This window comes from Bactrocera dorsalis, chromosome 4 (genome assembly GCF_023373825.1).
Source record: "Bactrocera dorsalis isolate Fly_Bdor chromosome 4, ASM2337382v1, whole genome shotgun sequence".
Classification (NCBI taxonomy): domain Eukaryota; kingdom Metazoa; phylum Arthropoda; class Insecta; order Diptera; family Tephritidae; genus Bactrocera; species Bactrocera dorsalis.
In genome coordinates, this window is record NC_064306.1 from 65,648,099 (window position 1) to 65,666,026 (window position 17,928).

The 17,928-nt window shown below is 36.7% G+C and overlaps 2 protein-coding genes across 2 annotated transcripts; one reads left to right on the top strand and one right to left on the bottom strand.

Moving 5' to 3' along the window:
- The first annotated feature begins 1,281 nt into the window (after positions 1–1,281).
- LOC105225214 (gustatory receptor 8a) lies at positions 1,282–5,061 on the top strand. The gene is made up of 5 exons (XM_049455254.1): positions 1,282–2,651; positions 4,251–4,324; positions 4,444–4,512; positions 4,666–4,755; positions 4,836–5,061. Exons 1-5 carry the CDS (start codon positions 1,739–1,741, stop codon positions 4,902–4,904), a joined length of 1,215 nt encoding a protein of 404 aa, XP_049311211.1. The 5' UTR covers positions 1,282–1,738; the 3' UTR covers positions 4,905–5,061.
- Positions 5,062–6,569: 1,508 nt separating this feature from the next.
- LOC125778318 (uncharacterized) lies at positions 6,570–9,992 on the bottom strand. Its single transcript, XM_049455251.1, has 2 exons — positions 9,753–9,992; positions 6,570–8,034 (listed from the first exon to the last, which is right to left on the bottom strand). The coding sequence occupies exons 1-2, from the start codon at positions 9,774–9,776 to the stop codon at positions 6,955–6,957; spliced, it is 1,104 nt and encodes a 367-aa protein (XP_049311208.1). The 5' UTR covers positions 9,777–9,992; the 3' UTR covers positions 6,570–6,954.
- Between the last annotated feature and the right edge of the window lie 7,936 nt (positions 9,993–17,928).

The following is a 17,928-nucleotide window of genomic DNA, read 5'->3' on the forward strand; positions in this document are numbered from 1 at the left end:
CGTTTATGGTGGTGTGCTAAGGAGACAACAACCGAAAGCCGTACGCAGACGACGGTCTACGGCAATGGTTCTCTGCAATGAGGTAAGAACTGACTGTGCAAAAGACAGAAGAATTGCTCATAAGTACTAGAAAAGTGGAAGAAAGTATATCTGTCACCATAGGGGAGTGTGAGATTTATTCACAGTCACAACTAAAGTATTTGGGAGTGATAATAGACTCAAGGCTCAAATTAAAGGATCACCCAGAATACACTGCAAGTAAAGTGAATAATTTTTACTCGCAAAGGTAATGAGATCGGTTGTGTTATATGCGGTTCTAATACGAATCCAGGTGCTAGGCATAGCCTTTTGGCACTAATCGTTATCAGTTGTTTTCGATGAATATCGAGCAACGCTGCTTAGGTAATAGTCAGTATGATGCGCATTGACATCCAGAGAACGGCGAATACGAGCGGATATACAAGTTATCAGAGCCGTCTATAGGAACCAAAAGAGAAGAGATAGTCAAAACCTTAAGAATATGGCAGCAGCGGTGGCAAACCTCACTCAAAGGACGATGGACCCACAGACTGACACCGGACATCCATTCGTGGATCGACAGGCGACATGTGGACTCGGATTTCCACCTAACTCAAATGCTAAGTGGTCATGGGTGCTTTAGAAGCTACCTATACAGATTTCAGCAGGCATTAGTCCGAATTGTCCGACGTGTTCAGAGTGCTTTGAAGATTCTGACCATGTATTCTTTTATTGTTCACGTTTTTTAAGTACAAGAGAGAAAACTTAAAACTGCACTCGGTGGTAGTTTTATGGTAGAAAATTTAACGGCACTCATGTGTCAGTCAACTGAGAACTGGAAAGCTGTCAGCGAAGCGGCAGCCTCAATCATGACAAAACTAAGACATATAGAGCAGAGTAGGCGTTCGCCAGCTCGTACCACTAGGAAACATCCTTATTACTCCGACGAAGTAGTTGGGTTAAGTTTAGCGGATTGAAGTTCCGCACTCCGACTTTTCATTCTTCCTCCTTCTCTAAAAAACAAAAAAAAAAAAATTTCTCCGTATTCGCGACCAGATACAGTAATTGGTAGACTATATTCAAGAGATTCTCAATCCAGAGACATTGTTTAGGTATGAGGTCATGTTAAAATTCGAACCAATCAGCAACTTTTCGAATTATTAACTGGCTTTTCTTTGACTTTGTAACCTATAAGCGCATTTTCGCTTTCAGATGGCTAAAGTGTGAAATTCTTCTGAACACAATTTTCGACTAATTTTTTTAAGCTCTTATACCCTTCGACAAAAGTGTCATGTAAATGTATATGTCAACATGTTAATAAATTTGAACACCTGTTCTTGGCATTTAACACAAAACCATATTTTATAAAGCCAACCCACTGCCGCTGGTCCGGAGCAGGCGTCGCCAGCGCAGTGTCGCTAAGTTTTCGACAATCAACGGCGTTAGTAATTACTCAGTTAGTGTCAGAAAAGGGTGATTAGCATCGCGGACACACTTTGCGACAAGTGGAACGAACAATCAAATTAATGGAATTGCGAAATGAATTCATTCTTCGATTGCGTCGAACCAATCGTAAAGTCACGCTTGCCACGGCACATACAATTGTCAGTACGAAACTAACGCGCGGCTTTGCAAATCTTTGCGTCGCCAATAAAATAAGAAAACAACTGCATTTCGAGTGCTAAAAGCCACTGTTGCATACCAACAAACATATGTAGATATGAAGCAGCGCAAGACCACCAGCACAAGCCTTCAGCAGCCGGTGCGATTGGATACCTTCACCTTGCTGGTGCTGCGCCTGGGCCAGCTGTTCGGCCAGTGCGCTGTGCCATTGCGACGACGGTCTGACCTCGCCACGGTCAACCAACGCCCACAGCCCGTCAGCGTGTGGCAGCAGCGATTCCTGTTGCTGTGGCATTGTTTGCATTTGATAGTATTTTTCTTGGTGCACTTGTGGACAAGCGTCAATCACGATTCGATACTCTACAACAGTGATAGTTTCGGAAAATTTAATGATTTGCTCAAATTGATTGGCACAATTATATCGCATTTCACAATAATCACCGAAACGATATTATGTCGCCGCCAAATGCAACAGTTCCTTTTGGTCTACACACAACTCCATTACAAATGGCACGGTTCTGCTGGCGGCCGTGCCGAATTCGGTCTTTACCGTTATTTCTTTTGTCGTAGTAGCCTTTTCATTGTTACTGTGATTATAGTTGACGTGGCGTACACACAAGAGATAGGTAGACATCGTATGTGGATAACATTTTTCATACCCTTCATACCGAGTGGACTGATTTGTAATCTTCGTACCGTGCAAATCACGTTCTTTATGGAAATGTTGCGCACCGAGGTGGAGCACTTGAATAGAAATGTTGAACGTTTGGTCTTATTTAGCGAACTCAACTGCTGCGTTAAGTTTCAAATGCGCGACCAATTTGTAAGAAAAATATGCGCTGAGCTGCAGGCCTTCATGGAATGCTATCAGGATATATACGATATGTCTACACTCTTGAAACAAGCTGTGGGTAGGTCCATGACATGTAACTATATTAAGGATTATGTTATGATCTTATCCGAATGCTACTGGTCCTATTGGATGATTTACAATGGAGAGAATATTACTGGTAAGTCTTTATGGCTTTGGAATAACTTAAGTATCGTTGGCTGGAACTTTTTTGTAAATATTTAGAATTGTGATTATTTTTTTGAGTATATGACCAGAAAAACGTTTTGATCCGCTTCAACCATTTGTAGCACGATGTCACACTATATTTGAGGAAAAATATATATAACGGGGTTTCCAATAAGAGTGCTACAAAAACGGTTTGAGATTCAATGAAATTCTTTATTCCTGTCAAAGTACATTCTTTTGCATGGCTACCACGGACGCTCTTGCAGAAGTCCATATGCTGAACACAATTTTCGACGGTTTTCAAGCATAAATTGGCCGAAATTGCTGCGAAGTTCATCAATCGTCGCTGGCTTGTTAGCATAGAAAATAGACTTAATGTAGCCCCACAGGAAATAGTCTAACGGCATCAAATCGCACGACCGAGGCGGCCAATTGACTGGGCCATTTCGTAAGATAACACATTCACCAAACTTGGTTTTCAATAAATCGATTGTGACATTCGCTGTGTGGCTTGCGGCGCCGTCCTGTTGGAACCACATATCCAAGTCCATATCATCCAATTCGGGCCAAAAATATTCGGCTATCATTGAGGAGTCGCGGTTTTCATTCACATTAACGTGCCGATATTGATCATCACGGAATAAGTACGACCCAATAACGCTGGATGGAAAAGTGTCAAAAGAGCGGATGAATTCAAATTTTTCCACTAGCCGCTAAATTGTTGAACTGACAGGACGATTATAACGACCATAAATCGGTCATAGAACCCTTAAAGTTGAGGACACTTCAGTAGTCAATTTAAATTATTTCGACTCGTTGTCGGATCGTATATCTTTCCATGATGAAATGGTAAACTTTGCTAAAGAAAGATGTCAAAAGACCGGGAATAAATATCGTATCGTTTGCTGTCACTATCGGTCTACTTTTGCAGCGCCACTATTGAAAAACCCGGTACATTAAAATATTTCAAGCTTTGACTTAAATCCTAATTTCTATATATGAGGCATAGGAAGAATAAGGATCGACTTCGGTGAAAATTGAAATATGTTAGAAGTACTATTTGTGGTATGTTGTAAATCAATATAAACGGATGGATCTCAAAATGGTCTTCTAAGGGAAGTGGGTGGAGTTGGCGTTCGATGCCACTCATTTTACCTTCAAACCGTGTCAAGGAGGGATTATAAGAATTTATGAACTAAAAATGTTTCTAGTCAGTAAAGTAGTTTTTGAGATATGAAATTCCCCTTGAAGGCCAGGAGTCCACAGTCAAACTTCTTAACTGATACATAGCAACCTGCCCAATTGTCAAATTTTAAGCTTCCAATGTAATTGTTCTGAGACTTATCGCAAGTTGTTGAAATTAAAAGTTGGATCAACTTTAAGTGGTGAAATCAAGTGCGAAATTGTTTCACGGTAGTATTAAAAGACTTGTTCCATATTAAAATGACTGAGCACCATCACCACCATCATCATCGATATATATACTACATATATTCGATTGTTGATAGATATATTTTTTTCTTATAATATGTTGTATATTTTTACATGTCTGAATGAAGAGAAAATAATTTTTTTATTTCTTTCATTTCAGAGTACCTTCTAATTATTCCGTCTGCCGTGTCCATCTCTTTGTTGTTGATAACGTCACGAAATTGTATGCGTTCGGTAGGTGGTTAATTTGACAATAGTTCGGTTACATATGAACATGCATAAATAATGAAAGACTTGTATATTAAGTACACCAATGAAGTGCTTTAACTTTAATTCTCTTATTTTTGGCACAGACAAATTTCCTGGCACACAATATACATAAAATACGACATCATATTGAAGATTTCAATATTTCAACACGGGTAAGTTTTAGTAGTTATAGACATATACATACTTATGTATATATACTCGTATGTATATGTATGGTACATACGTGTCTATCTATGCCGCCGCGGGCTATTCTATGTACAATCACAACAAAATTAGTAATGAGACATCACTATTTGATTTTTTAGCTACAAAGCTTCGCTTTGCAAATGCTACACCAGCGGATCATCATCGACGGCTTTGGCTTCTTCGTGCTGAATTGCGATATGGCAAGAGATGTAAGTCGAGATACAAAAATGCTTTTGTGTAACAAACAAATTAGAAACCAAAAAATATGTTTATTTTTTTCTTTTTTCAGATCCTTGGCTCAATAGCCACTTACATGATCTTCTTTATACAATTTATGCCCAAGTTCAAAAGCTTTTAAGCCGCTGAATAATGATTACATATGCATGTGTATACATGAGCGTGTATAACCTGCATTCACTTCGATTTTTATAACTAAAAACTAATAAGTTTAAGAAGAATGAATATTTTAATTGTTCTGCACAGAAAACGAATCGTAAAATTTCTTTTGCAGGCATATCAAACCAAAAAGAAAATGAATAAATCTTTCAGAAGAAAAAGAAATAATAAGAAATCTTTCGTCTTACTTGCATAGCGGGGATTACGAGTATGTCCAGCGGACTTGTTTTCCAATAAACTCTAGGGTGCTCAACTAGCACTGGAGCTGCAGCTTAGTGGAGCTTCAGCAATACAACAGCACGATCGGAACCAAGCCTTGTAACCAAAGTAGGGCTACAAAGCACGGAGGAATAGAAAGTAAAGTTTCTAGAATAAGGTCGATGGCACAGCTAAACCAAGCTATGCGGCCAAGCACCATGCTGCTACCTCCTCAAAAATTCTATCCAATTTCACGCTTGAACCGCCAGCAATGGTATTTAGTTAAAAAACAGAGATCAGCTGTAGAGGCTTAATCGTCAGCCAAAAGGTCCCAGACAAAGAGTATGACACCCAAAAAGTCGTTTACTGATGTGGTACGGTACAGCATTATCATTGGCGTGGTGGCTAGGAGGTTCACCTAAAAGAAAAATATACAGCGCGCTATGGTAGTGGGTGCAAGCTGCGCTGACAAAAGTGACATTCGAAAAGCTATTAAGCAATCCGGATACAGAACAAGTGCCGACTGATACCAATTAAAATGATCTCATGTCATGAAATCGGTACAGTTTTATAAGACCGCTATAGCCAAAGTACATGATAATGCAGCTTATTAGAGCCAGTAATCCAAATTTTTCCAACCAAGGAAGAGAAATTCATTAAAGCTTTTGAGAACTCCAGGGCAGAATCTGGCGAAAGTGGCGGGGTGATCAATTATGGATTCAATTTACTTAAAAATCTTATGCCGTTGGTCAATAGAACCACCTAACATTGGATAATGAGATGGATAAAGTCGTGGAAGATGCCATGAATCCTTGATTGATATCGAAATTAGTGAGCAAAGCGTGTGCTCTTAAAATTAAATGCAGAAAAAGAAGCAAAAAATACGAGTTTTCGTTAAAACCTTAACTTAGAACTTGGACGAAGAAAAAAATCTGAAAATTGAATTTTTGTCAGATATTTTGACAAAGAAATGAAAATTTAGCGACATTTTTTATTGAAATAGTTTTAATCGAAAAAAATTATTGGTCCAAGTCTTTAAGAATTGTATCCTGTGTAAAATTTCACGAAGATTGTTTGAGTAGTTCTCGAGAAATCTTGGGAACCGACTTCAAAAACACAGCTTCAAGAAAAAAGCGTTTAAAGACGGCACACTTAGCCTAGCTGGCCTCGAGCACACAAGTTCTCAAGGCTGTATCTCCGAAACTATTACGCGAATCAACTTGAAAATTTAGGACAATATTCTAGAGATGTTATAGAACTTAATAAGACAATAAAAAATCGTTTTTTTTTTTTAACCCGTAAACCCATCTAATCCTCTAAAAAACGTAGGTCTGAAATTTCTTTAACTCTGCTTCAATATTCGAAGAAAAATTTTCGTATTATATTCCTTCAAAAAGTTACTTTTTTAAGTGAATCTCTCTGGGCACTTTTTATTCAATCGATAACTACTAAAGTGGTAATTGAAATCCACAGTACAAAGAAACCCTTTAAGTGTTAACAAGCGACGCCGGCGGCCAAATACAACAGACATTACATATTATCGGCTTTTATTGTTGTCGTTATACTATTTTTTTATTATTTTTATTATGCGTATCGATTTTATGCGCTTATTTAGCTAATCGACTTAAGACACTTTCTAGCTACATAGCTTACACATATACTATATATTATATATAATTTCAAATCTATTTACGTATGCCTGAAAGGTACATACATGCTTCTATAAATAAATTAACATACATTTAACACTTATACACACTTAAGTTAGCGTGGTCTATATATACATTTACACAGGTACATATAATTAGAACTAATTAAATAAACGAACTCCAGCGACGATAGGGTGAATTGCTAAGAAAGTCCAGGCCTTGCACATGACTTGCAGAATAGCTATCGATGCCCGTGTAAGTCTCAGCTGCTGCATGTGTCATGTAGCTTTCTTCCCCAACAGGTAGGTACATGTCGCCAATGAAGGGCTTAAGATCTCCATTATTAGAGGCATGAGACTGAAATGGGCCATGAAAGTCTGCTGCCTCTTTAATGGGCAAACTGAGAGTTTCTTTGGGAGTTAACAAATCATCTGCCGCTGTGTCTGTATGATCCGCTGACAATGCCGGAATATCGTATGGCGGCAACAAATAAATATTCGTGTTCAGCTCAAAATCATCTTGTGAGCTTGGATCACCGTTATGCGAGTAATAAGGCAGTTCTATATTTTGGGCAGGCTTATAGCTGTGGTAATCCTTCACTTTTTCTTGATATTTAATCAATTTCGTGTGGCTGTGCGGTTTTGTAGACTTTGTTTGTGTTTTGATTGGGTAATGATGAAGATCTGTGCTATCGGCTCCGCCTTCAGATGCTGGTAGATATTTCGACTCAAAAAATTGATGTAGTTCGTTGTGTGTTTTAGGTTTATGTTGGCGTTTGTGTTGATGTTGTTGTGGGTATACAATTTTGCTTTTAATTGGTTCCTTATATTCGATCACTTTATAGGTGTTTATATATTTTACTGGTCTTTTATATGCCGCCTTACCATAGTCACTACTAAAACTTTCTGTGAGTTGGGTGAAAGACTCATTTATATCATCATTAGGTTTCTCATATTCAAAATGTGTATTATCAGTTGGTGTTTTAAAGTCAGCTAATAAGACATCCTCCAGCAAATTATCATGTTGATTATGTCGTATTTGTGTTCGTGCTGATTTCCGTGGATATTTTCGGTGTTGTTGATGATAATGATGATGAGTAATTTTTTTAGCGGGCTCATAAATTACTGTTTCGTGAACACTATGTGATATTTCTTCAGGTACATGTACTTTAATGTGTACATTTTCATTGCCAAATAATGGTTCACCAATATTGAGGCGGAGAAGTTGGAGAAATGAAAACAAGCACTGTGAGAGAAAATAAAAGTTGTCCATTAATATTAAAATTTAATTTTCGATTACAATATTGAAGGCTTATAACGGATGATCCAAGTAGAGGTTCGTTGTTCAATCGCCTTTTTTTGACAGATCACGCGTGAATCGTGTCAAGCTGTCATGTTATTTTTGTTCACCGTTGTTTAGCATTTCATCATGGAAAGTCTTACTCTGAAGAATGTTCAGAAATCGTTAAATTTTATTACAAAAATTCACGTTCTGTAAAGAATGTATTTCGCGCGCTTCCCTCAACTTACGACCAACAATATAATCGGCCAACTGAGCGTACTATTCGCAACGCCATCACCCATCTTGGGACCCCGCATTTATTATTGAATAATTTTCGACCAAATAGACACGTTCAGCACGTAGTGAAGAAAAACTGTAGCTGCCGTAGCTGAGAGTGTACACGAAAACCGAGAAGAGTCGATTCACAGCAACTCAGACTGACGTATGGAACGACTTGGCACATTTTACGTCAAGATCTTAAATTGAAAGCTTAAAAATTCCCGCTGTGCAAGAACTGAAGCCGCTCGGCCTTCCCAAGCGACATCGCTTTCCTCCATGGGCTCTTGCCAAGTTCCAAGAAAATCCGATGTTTTCGACCCAAATTTTGTTCAGCGACAAGACTCATTTCTAAATCAATGGGTATGTAAACAAGCAAAATTGATGCATTTGGAACGAAGAACAACCTGAAGAAGTTCAAGAGCTGACATTTCATCTAGAAAAAAAGTACGGTTTGGTGTGGTTTGTGGGCCGGTGGATTCATTAGATTCATGGATTATTTCTTCAGAAATGATGCCGGTGACAAACGAAGGAACGTCAATAGCGACCGTTAACGCGCCATGATAACCAACCATTTGATGCCTGAAATTGAAGCTCTTGATTTTGGCGACATTTGGTTTCATCGCACCAATCAAAGGATTTAATTGAGAGAATACTTCGGTGAACAGATAATTTCACCTTTTGGGCCGGTCAATTGGGCACCGATAACGTCCGATGTCACACCTTTAGACTGTTTCCTGTGGGAATATGTAATGTCTAAAGTCTATGCGGACGATCCGGCTTCGATCAGGCCTTGGAGCAAAACATCACACGTGACATATGCTAGTTACCGGTCGAAATGCTCCAACGAGTCAGCGAATATTGGACTCAACGGATGGACCATCTGGGATGTAGCCGCGGCCAACATTTGAAAAAGATAATTAAAAAAAAAAGAAACTCCAAAGAATGTTATTTCGAATGATTGTCACCCAAAATCACCCTTTGGTTATGCCATTCGCTGTGGGTGGTTGACGAGGTTGGGAAAAGCTTTTATAATAAAATCTCAACATCTCTTATGGATCGACTCAACATATTTTGGTTAATTTTTGGGGTATGAAGCTTGTAAATTGTAGAAAAAAATTGAGCGTGAAAATGTAGTTTTTTTACTTTAGGAGAAAACACAAAATAAATTCCCCACAAAAACTGAACTAAAATCTGCTTAAATGATTTAAAAGTTCTGTTGTACTATAAATCTTCCAATAGTTTGGATAGTGAAAGATATTTCATAGTACTCTTAACTATCGCACTTTAACGGTCCTTTTAGTTAATTATGTCAAACTTCGGGGTAAAACAGTCCATATTGAGCATCAAAACCGATCAAAAAACTTGTTAATATTTTGGTAATTTTATACACTTTCGTTACTCACTAGAATACTCGAAAAGTAATTCATCGCTTTTTATATTGTATTTCCTTTGCAATCAATTTTATTTATGTTTAATTTTTCGAGATCGACTCTTCAACACTTCAACACCTTTAGCGCCAGCGATCGTTTAAGCCGCTCGCACATTTTTGACAAAGCTTATATGCACATGCGAGTTAATGGCTCAAATGGCTAACACTCAACATATTTCAAATTAATTTCCAATTAGTGTTTCACCAACTACACACATACATAACAGCCCACATGTACATAATTACATACACGTAATAATAACAAATGGCAACTGCGCCGGCGCTGGTGACCTGTTGGCCCATCTTCAGATATTTTTCAAGTAATCGCGCTAAATTTGCACTTCAACGGAAATTATCTCATGTAAGATGATACGTAAACATTTTTAATAAAGGGTGGCTCGCAAGCCGACATCTTTTTTTTTAATTGGCATGGCAATATGATGTTACTGCAGAACAGCTGAACTTCGGGTTGTCTAATATTCATGAATTTGAACTCGGGGGAAATGATGTCCGATTGTTTCTTGTAAATGTTATACTACAGATATACATATGTAAATAGATATATATATATATACATTTTTCTTAAAAAACATTCGAATTAAAAAAGTAGTAAATTTATTTTTAACCACCCGTTATTAATAGTTTTGCATGACTCCACAAATGTGTGTGAATCGTTTAGGCTTTAACTACAACATATATACATAAGTTTGTATATACCTACGTAATAATTAATTGTTTTGACAGTTTTAATGATTTCTGCGATATTAGTTATGTCAGACGAAAGTAAATGAAAGTGCGAATTTAACGCTGATCTTTGCCATGGGAAAACATTCGTCATTTACAAAGAAATATTATAACGGGGGATTCAAGTAGAGGTCAAGCTGTCATGTTATTTTTGTTCAGCATTGTTTAGCATTTCATCATGGAAAGTCTTACGTCTGAAGAACGTTCAGAAATCGTTAAATTTTATTACAAAAATTTAAGTTCTCTAATGTATTTCGCGCGCTTCTCTCAACTTCTGGTCAACACAATCGGCCTAATGAGCGCACTATTCTTGAGACCCAGCATTCATTATCGGTTAATATTCGACCGAATAGACCACATTCAGCACGCAGTGAAGAAAATATGGCAATACAACTTATGCGAGAACTGAAGTCGCTCGATCTTCCCAAGCGACAATATGCTCTTGAAAAGTTCCGAGAAGATTCGACGATTTCGAACTAAGTTTTGTTCAGCGATGGGACCCATTTCTGGCTCAATGGGTACGTAAACAAGCAAAATTGCCGCGATTGGGACGAAGAGTAATCTAAAGAGATTCAAGAACTGTCTTTTTATCAAGTAAAATTAACGATTTGGTGTGGTTTATAGGCTGGTGGTATCATCGGTCCATATTTCTTCAAAAATGATGCCGTTGAGAGCGTAACCGTTAATAGCGAACATTAGCGCACCGTCATAACCGACTATTTGTTTCCTGAAATTGAAGCTTATGATTTTGGCGACATTTGGTTTCGAAAAGACGGCACCACTTCCCACACATCGCATCAATCAATGAATTTATTGAGAGAACACTTCGGTGAGCAGATAATTTCAGGTTTTGGCCCGGTTGATTAGCCACCAAGACCGAGTGATATCAAACCGTTAGACTTTTCCTGTGAAGATATATAAAGTATAAAGTCTATGTGGACAATCCCGCCTCGATCCATTAAATTTGAAGTTTCTGTGTTTTTTTCTTCAAAAAGTGGAGAACCTCGAATTGGATGACCTTTTACAATGGTTAATTCATCATCCTCAGATTAGTATGCGAGGGGATTAATACCTTCATAAATCAAGCAAAGATAATATTTTTTACATTTTATGCAAAAGCTGTTAATACAAGACTTGATCTGAATCTAAGAAAAATTAGCAACATTAAATCTTCTTGAAGTCTAAATGTCTCTTAATGAAACGAAGTTATAAACATTTGTCTTAAATACATTAATATATATAAACATTTTAACATTATAAATAGACATTTTATGAAGTCTAAATACGATGACTTTGAAAAATACTCTGACAAATAATGTTATGATCATTAAATCATTGACTGCGCTTGCGTAGCTTGTGGTGATTGAGTGCCAACCGATTTCTAAGAATGACTTAATAGACTTAGAAAGTCAATAACTGTAAAAGTATGCTAATATACAACGAATACCGTTTGCTAATATCGAAATGTGAATAGCTAAATCCATAAAGTAGTGTATATGTACGTATCTACATACACATGTATGTACTGTATAAAAAATTTCGATGAATGAATTGACATTTTCAAGCCAGCCGGAAGATGTTGGAGAGACGTCAGCGAGGCAAAGTTTGGTCTTACGTCAGTCTAGTGATATTTTTACACGTCATTTGTTCGAGCAAGCAGATTTGTAAGGGTACTTATTGGTTGTCTATCAATTAATGCATCGTCAGGTTCAATTACTTAATAATGATTACGTATTTCAGACATAGTAATCATTAAGTTATTTTATGAATTGGTTTAGTCAGCAGCGTTGCCAGATGACAACTTCACTCATCGTAAAAATCGCCGAATGGACCTTATGGCTGCATTAATAATTATTTTGATATGACATTTGACATATGTATGTAGATATCACTGACAGTCATACCAACTTAAAAAAACAATTCGACGAATGGGGTTTCGTGTAAGTCTTACTATTGTTTGCCCACATTAAAAATTGTCCTTATACGGGGCAGTTTTTAAATAAAAACTCTCGACATATAATAATATATATTAGGGTGATTCAAAAAAATTTTTTTTTTTTTTTTTCAATTGGTACTCGCAAAAATAGGTTCCTAGACACCTCTAAGAAAGCCTCTCCAAATATGAGATTTTAATTGTAACGGGAAGGTCCTCCGCCTAACGGTTTTGTATTTTTTCTTATTATCAGATAGAAAAATTTATATCTCGCTTCCAACTACTTGAAAAAGTATCTTGTTAATTAGGTTTTGTAGGAAATTGAATGCTCTAAAATATGGTCTCTTATGATTTTTTCGTAAACCCAACCGTTTAAAAGATATTAACGGTTGAAATTTGACTATTTTTGTAAAAATTCTTTATTTCTTATTAATTTTATAACTCAATGAAAAAAAATTATTATGAATGATGAAACTCATAGTTTTGTAGGAAATTTACTGCTCTATAAAAATGGTCTAAAGTAATTTTTCAATAAAGTTAAGCGTTTACGAGATATTCATCGTCAAAAATCAGTGCATATTAGGGTGGATCAAAAAAAATAATTTTTTTTTTCGTTTGGTACTCTGAAAAATAGGTTCCTAAGCACCTCTAAGTTAGCCTCTCCAAAAACCTATTCGTAATAATTTTTTTTTCATTGAGTTATAAAATTATTAAGAAATAAAAAATTTTCCCAAAAATCATCAAATTTTAACTGTTAATATCTCTTAAACGGTTCGGTTTACGAAAAAAATCATAAGAGACCATATTTTAGAGCATTCAATTTCCTACAAAACCTAATTAACAAGATATTTTTTCAAGTAGTTGGAAGCGAGATATAAATTTTTCTATCTGATAATAAGAAAAAATAGAAAACCGTTAGGCGGAGGACCTTCCCGTTACAATTAAAATCTCATATTTGGAGAGGCTTTCTTAGAGGTGTCTAGGAACCTATTTTTGCGAGTACCAATTGAAAAAAAAATAAAAAAAATTTTTGAATCACCCTAATATATATATTGAGCAGTTTTTAATAAACTTTTTGTACTTAACGGTTGTTTGTAATATCTTAAAATGCTCATTGACAGTCTCACTGGTCGACAAAGTAACTTTCGGTTCCTCCGAAATTAAACTTTCCTCCAAAAATAATAACCTTTACCTACTTTATGAGCTAGTTACTGGAAAACATGAGTATTTTTACCGCTGATCGATCACCTCTGCAGCATGTAAATTTATAATAATGAAAAATACCTTTTAAAAGTTTCAATTAAAATTAGGTGTTACTTAGCCCAAAAATTATCATTTATGTCACGTTTTAACGATTTCGTCCGTTCGAAACAAAAACAAAAACATATAATATTACACATGGGGTAATAATTAAAAACATTTTAAGTGATAACACAGTCATATTTTAGTATACATGCGGAAATAGGCTGATATGTAAAAATGGAAATGAAGAATTCTTTGTTTTGAGTCATTCACCCACAATATTTTCATTATTCAATCGAACAGATAATGTAAACCATGGAATATCACAATGATTTTTTGTGAGGGTATATATTTTGATTAATAATATTTCCTAGAGGAATAGCTGACAAATTCGATGATATCAAATTTTTTGACAAAAAAACCCAAAATACTAGCAATTTCATAAAAATTGCTGAATTTTATTTCAAATAAAAGTTATACTCGTATAACTCCAAAAGCTACACTTTACATATAATACTAACTAACGGGTGAACCATTTTTTTTTATTTTTATTTTTTTTTTCTATCACCTTTTTGGAAGTAGATTCGGCGCCATTCGCAGCGACTGGTCTGACATATGGAACAACTTGGCGCATTTTACGTCGCGATCTTAAAAGAGTAAGAAATCCATTTTGTGCTATAACTGAAGCCGTTCGACCTTCCCAATCGACATCGCTTCGATCTTTGGGCTCTTGAAAAGTTCCAAGAGGATTCGATGATTTCGAGCCAAATTTTATTCCATTTCTGGCTCAGTGGGTAAGTAAATAAGCAAAATTGCCACATTTGGGACGAAAAGCAACCTGAAGAGATTCAAGAACTGCCATTTCATCCAGTAAAACAACGGTTTAACGTGATTTGTGGGCCATTGGTACAATCGGTTCATATTTCTTCAAAAATCATGCCGGCGAGAACGTAACCGCCAATGGCGACCGTTATCGCATCATGAAAATCGACTATTTGATACCTGAAATTGAAACTTGTGAACTTGGTTTCGACAAGACGGCACCACTTTCCACACATCGCACCAATCAATGAATTTATTGAGAGAACACTTCGGTGAGCAGATAATTTCAGGTTTTTGGCGGGTTGATTAGCCACCAAGATCGTGTGATATCACACCATTAGACGTTTTTTCTGTATGAATATGTAAAGTCTAAAGAAAATCCGGACAATCCCGCTTCGATTCAGGTCTTGAAGCAAAACATCACGCGTGTCCTTTGTCAGTTACCAGTCAAAATGCTCGAACGAGTCATCGAAAATTGAACTCAACGCATGGATCATCTGAGACGTAGCCGCGGCCAACATTTGAAAGAGATAATTATCAAAAAATGAATTCAAAGAGATGTTCTTTTTAATGATTAAAAACATTCGTCATTAATTTAGAAGTCTCTGTTTTTTTTTTTTGAAAAAGTATTGAACCTCAAAATGGATTACCCTTTATAATATACTACATAAGTGTGAGATGTTATTAAACAATAATCTCATTTTTCCCAAAAAAAAAGTTAAAAGCTGTAACTCATATTTAGACAATATTTTAGAAAGCAATATTGTCTCAATAAATTTTCTCGCTATGACATTTATTCACAAAATTATATTAATTACGTGAAGTAGACATTTTTTAAAATGCAAATTCACTCACTTATAAATGCATGTATGATTTTTAGGTATATACTAGATATATGTACATACTTCTGAAATTAAAGAGACGCTAAAAACACTCATCTTTTTATCACCTCATAATCATTGTAGAATCAGCAAGTAAGGAAATAGTTTTGTTTTATAGCGCTCTCAGTTGCTTATCATTATATGCATATAAATACATATATACATACATATAATATATTTATGCATTTCTAAATTCCAACGAGTACTTGCTATGTGTCTTTTTAAATGTTGTGTGTAATCAGTAAATCAGAATTAGTATCTTTTATTTACTTTTGTTCTCAACGCTAGACTTTTCAAACGCTAAGAGTAGTTCATCTTTATGATGATAATACAATTTTCCATACATACATATATTAAAAATAGTAAAGATTATTAAAATTTTTTGTAAAGAATTTTATTGCAGGCCATTGCAGCAAAATAACAAAGCCTTGTAATTCAGTTAAAATTTTATAGTGTTTACACTTTTGTTGTTGCAGTCAAACAATGTATTTTCTTTATAATCTAAATCGAGTCTATAGATTACATTTTTGTGAGTCTGTCGCCACTCAGCAAGCTATTTCTGTGATTAAAAAGTTGTCATAAAATCCATTATGCGAGTTGAGGGTGATGTTGAAGAGTATTCTCCAAATAATTTTCTGGAATTGTGTCTAGTTGACAGTTTCAGGTCTGTTCCGAGTTAGTAGATCAAACTTCCGGGTTGTAATCGTAATCTGCACCAATTAACGTAGGATAAACCTCCTAAATATCACATATAAGGTCATATCGAGCGTAGTGTGTGAAAGACTGAAGCCCACCGTTAACAAACTGATTGGATCTAATCGTGAGGCTTTAGTTCTGGAAAATCTAACTAACTATCGCCCAGATTTTCACCATGCGCTAAATCTTGGAAAAGACCCGTGAAAGGAAAATCCTCACAAACCACCTCTTCGTAATTTTTAAAGCCGCCACGAAAAGGAACTGTCTTTATGCCGTTGTCAGACATAGGTATCCCCTCAAAGCTAATACGGCTGTGTAAGCTGACGTTGAGCACCACGAAAAGCTCCGTCAGCATTTGGAAGGACCTCTCCGAGCCGTTCGTTACTTAGCGAGGTTTCAAGGAAGGCGACTTTCTATCATGCGACTTGTTAAATCAACTGCTGGAGAAAATGACACGAGCTGCAGAGCTAAATAGAGAAGATGCAATCTTCCAGAAAAGTCTACAGCTGCTGGCGTACGCCGATGATATGACCTCAACAACCGCGCTATTAGTTCTGCTTTCTCCAGACTGAAGAAGGAAGCGAATCGTATGGATCGTCAAACAAACAGTCATCGCTTTCGCGACTTGGCTCCCACGTCGCTGTTGATAGTCATAACTTTGAAGTCATAATAGTCGTAGTCTTAGTAGTCGTGGTCGTAACTTCGTCTATCTTGGAACCAGCATCAACGCCAACAACAATATCAACCTTGACATCCAACGCTGAACAACAACAGTTGCTGTTCTGTTGTTGTAAAGTCTTCTCTCGACGAACAAAGGCTCCAAAATCCCTCATGATTCCCGTCCTGCTATATGGTGTGGAGGCGTTGACAATGATGTCATCTGCTGAGTCGGCCTTAGGAGTGTTCGAGATAAAGGATTGGAGGTAGCTTTATAGTTTTTTGCGTACTGGCAACGGCGAATACCGCAGTTGATGGAGATATACAGCGGCGTTGACATAGTTCAGCGAATCAAGAGACAGCGGTTACGCTGGCTAGGTCATGTTGTCCGGATTAAGAAATAGAAATAGGGACATCTCGCAAAGACATCAAATATGGTAGATGATATGATTGTAACGTTCCGACACGAAAAAGGTGGCAGAACTGAAAGTTGACGAAGAACAACCAAGAATCTGCGGCCGACAAACAAAACGCGAAAATGTCTGCGCGAGAAGTTCCGAAGAATGCTGCAGGGTCTCTGTGTACATTCCTTTGTTGGATACAATCGGAGAAGATTTGAAGTTGTGCTTTACTAGACAAGTGTTGGATGCATTTCAACTGAGTTTGCTGCTTCCAGATAAAGTATGCGCTTTGAAAACCAAATAAATTGCAAATCTTATTGACTTCTTGATAGATAGTTTCAAAATTTGAATAATGACAACGTCGTGCGACGTTTGAAGTTCAAAGGTGAACTTGATGCCTGGCAGTGCCATGGGGGGCAGAAGCAAAACTCAAAACTCATAAGACAACAAGATACTGTCCACTGCATTGGAAACGTTAAATAACTGCGATTTAGACCTACACCCACTAATTCATAGTTTTCTTCGCATATTCTGCACACTTGCTGTGACGAATGCAAGCTTTGAACGCTCGTTTTCGACACTTCGCCGCATGAAAACGTGGCTGAGGACTAACATGCTTCAAGCTCGATTGATCGGCCTATTCCAAACCTAAAAAGTAGACCCAAAGCTCGAAATCCACCCAACCACTTCCACACATTCTAAATGAATGAAATGAATGAATTGTTTACTGAGCGAGATTTAATTGATTTTGAACTATTGAATTGTTTCCTTCAC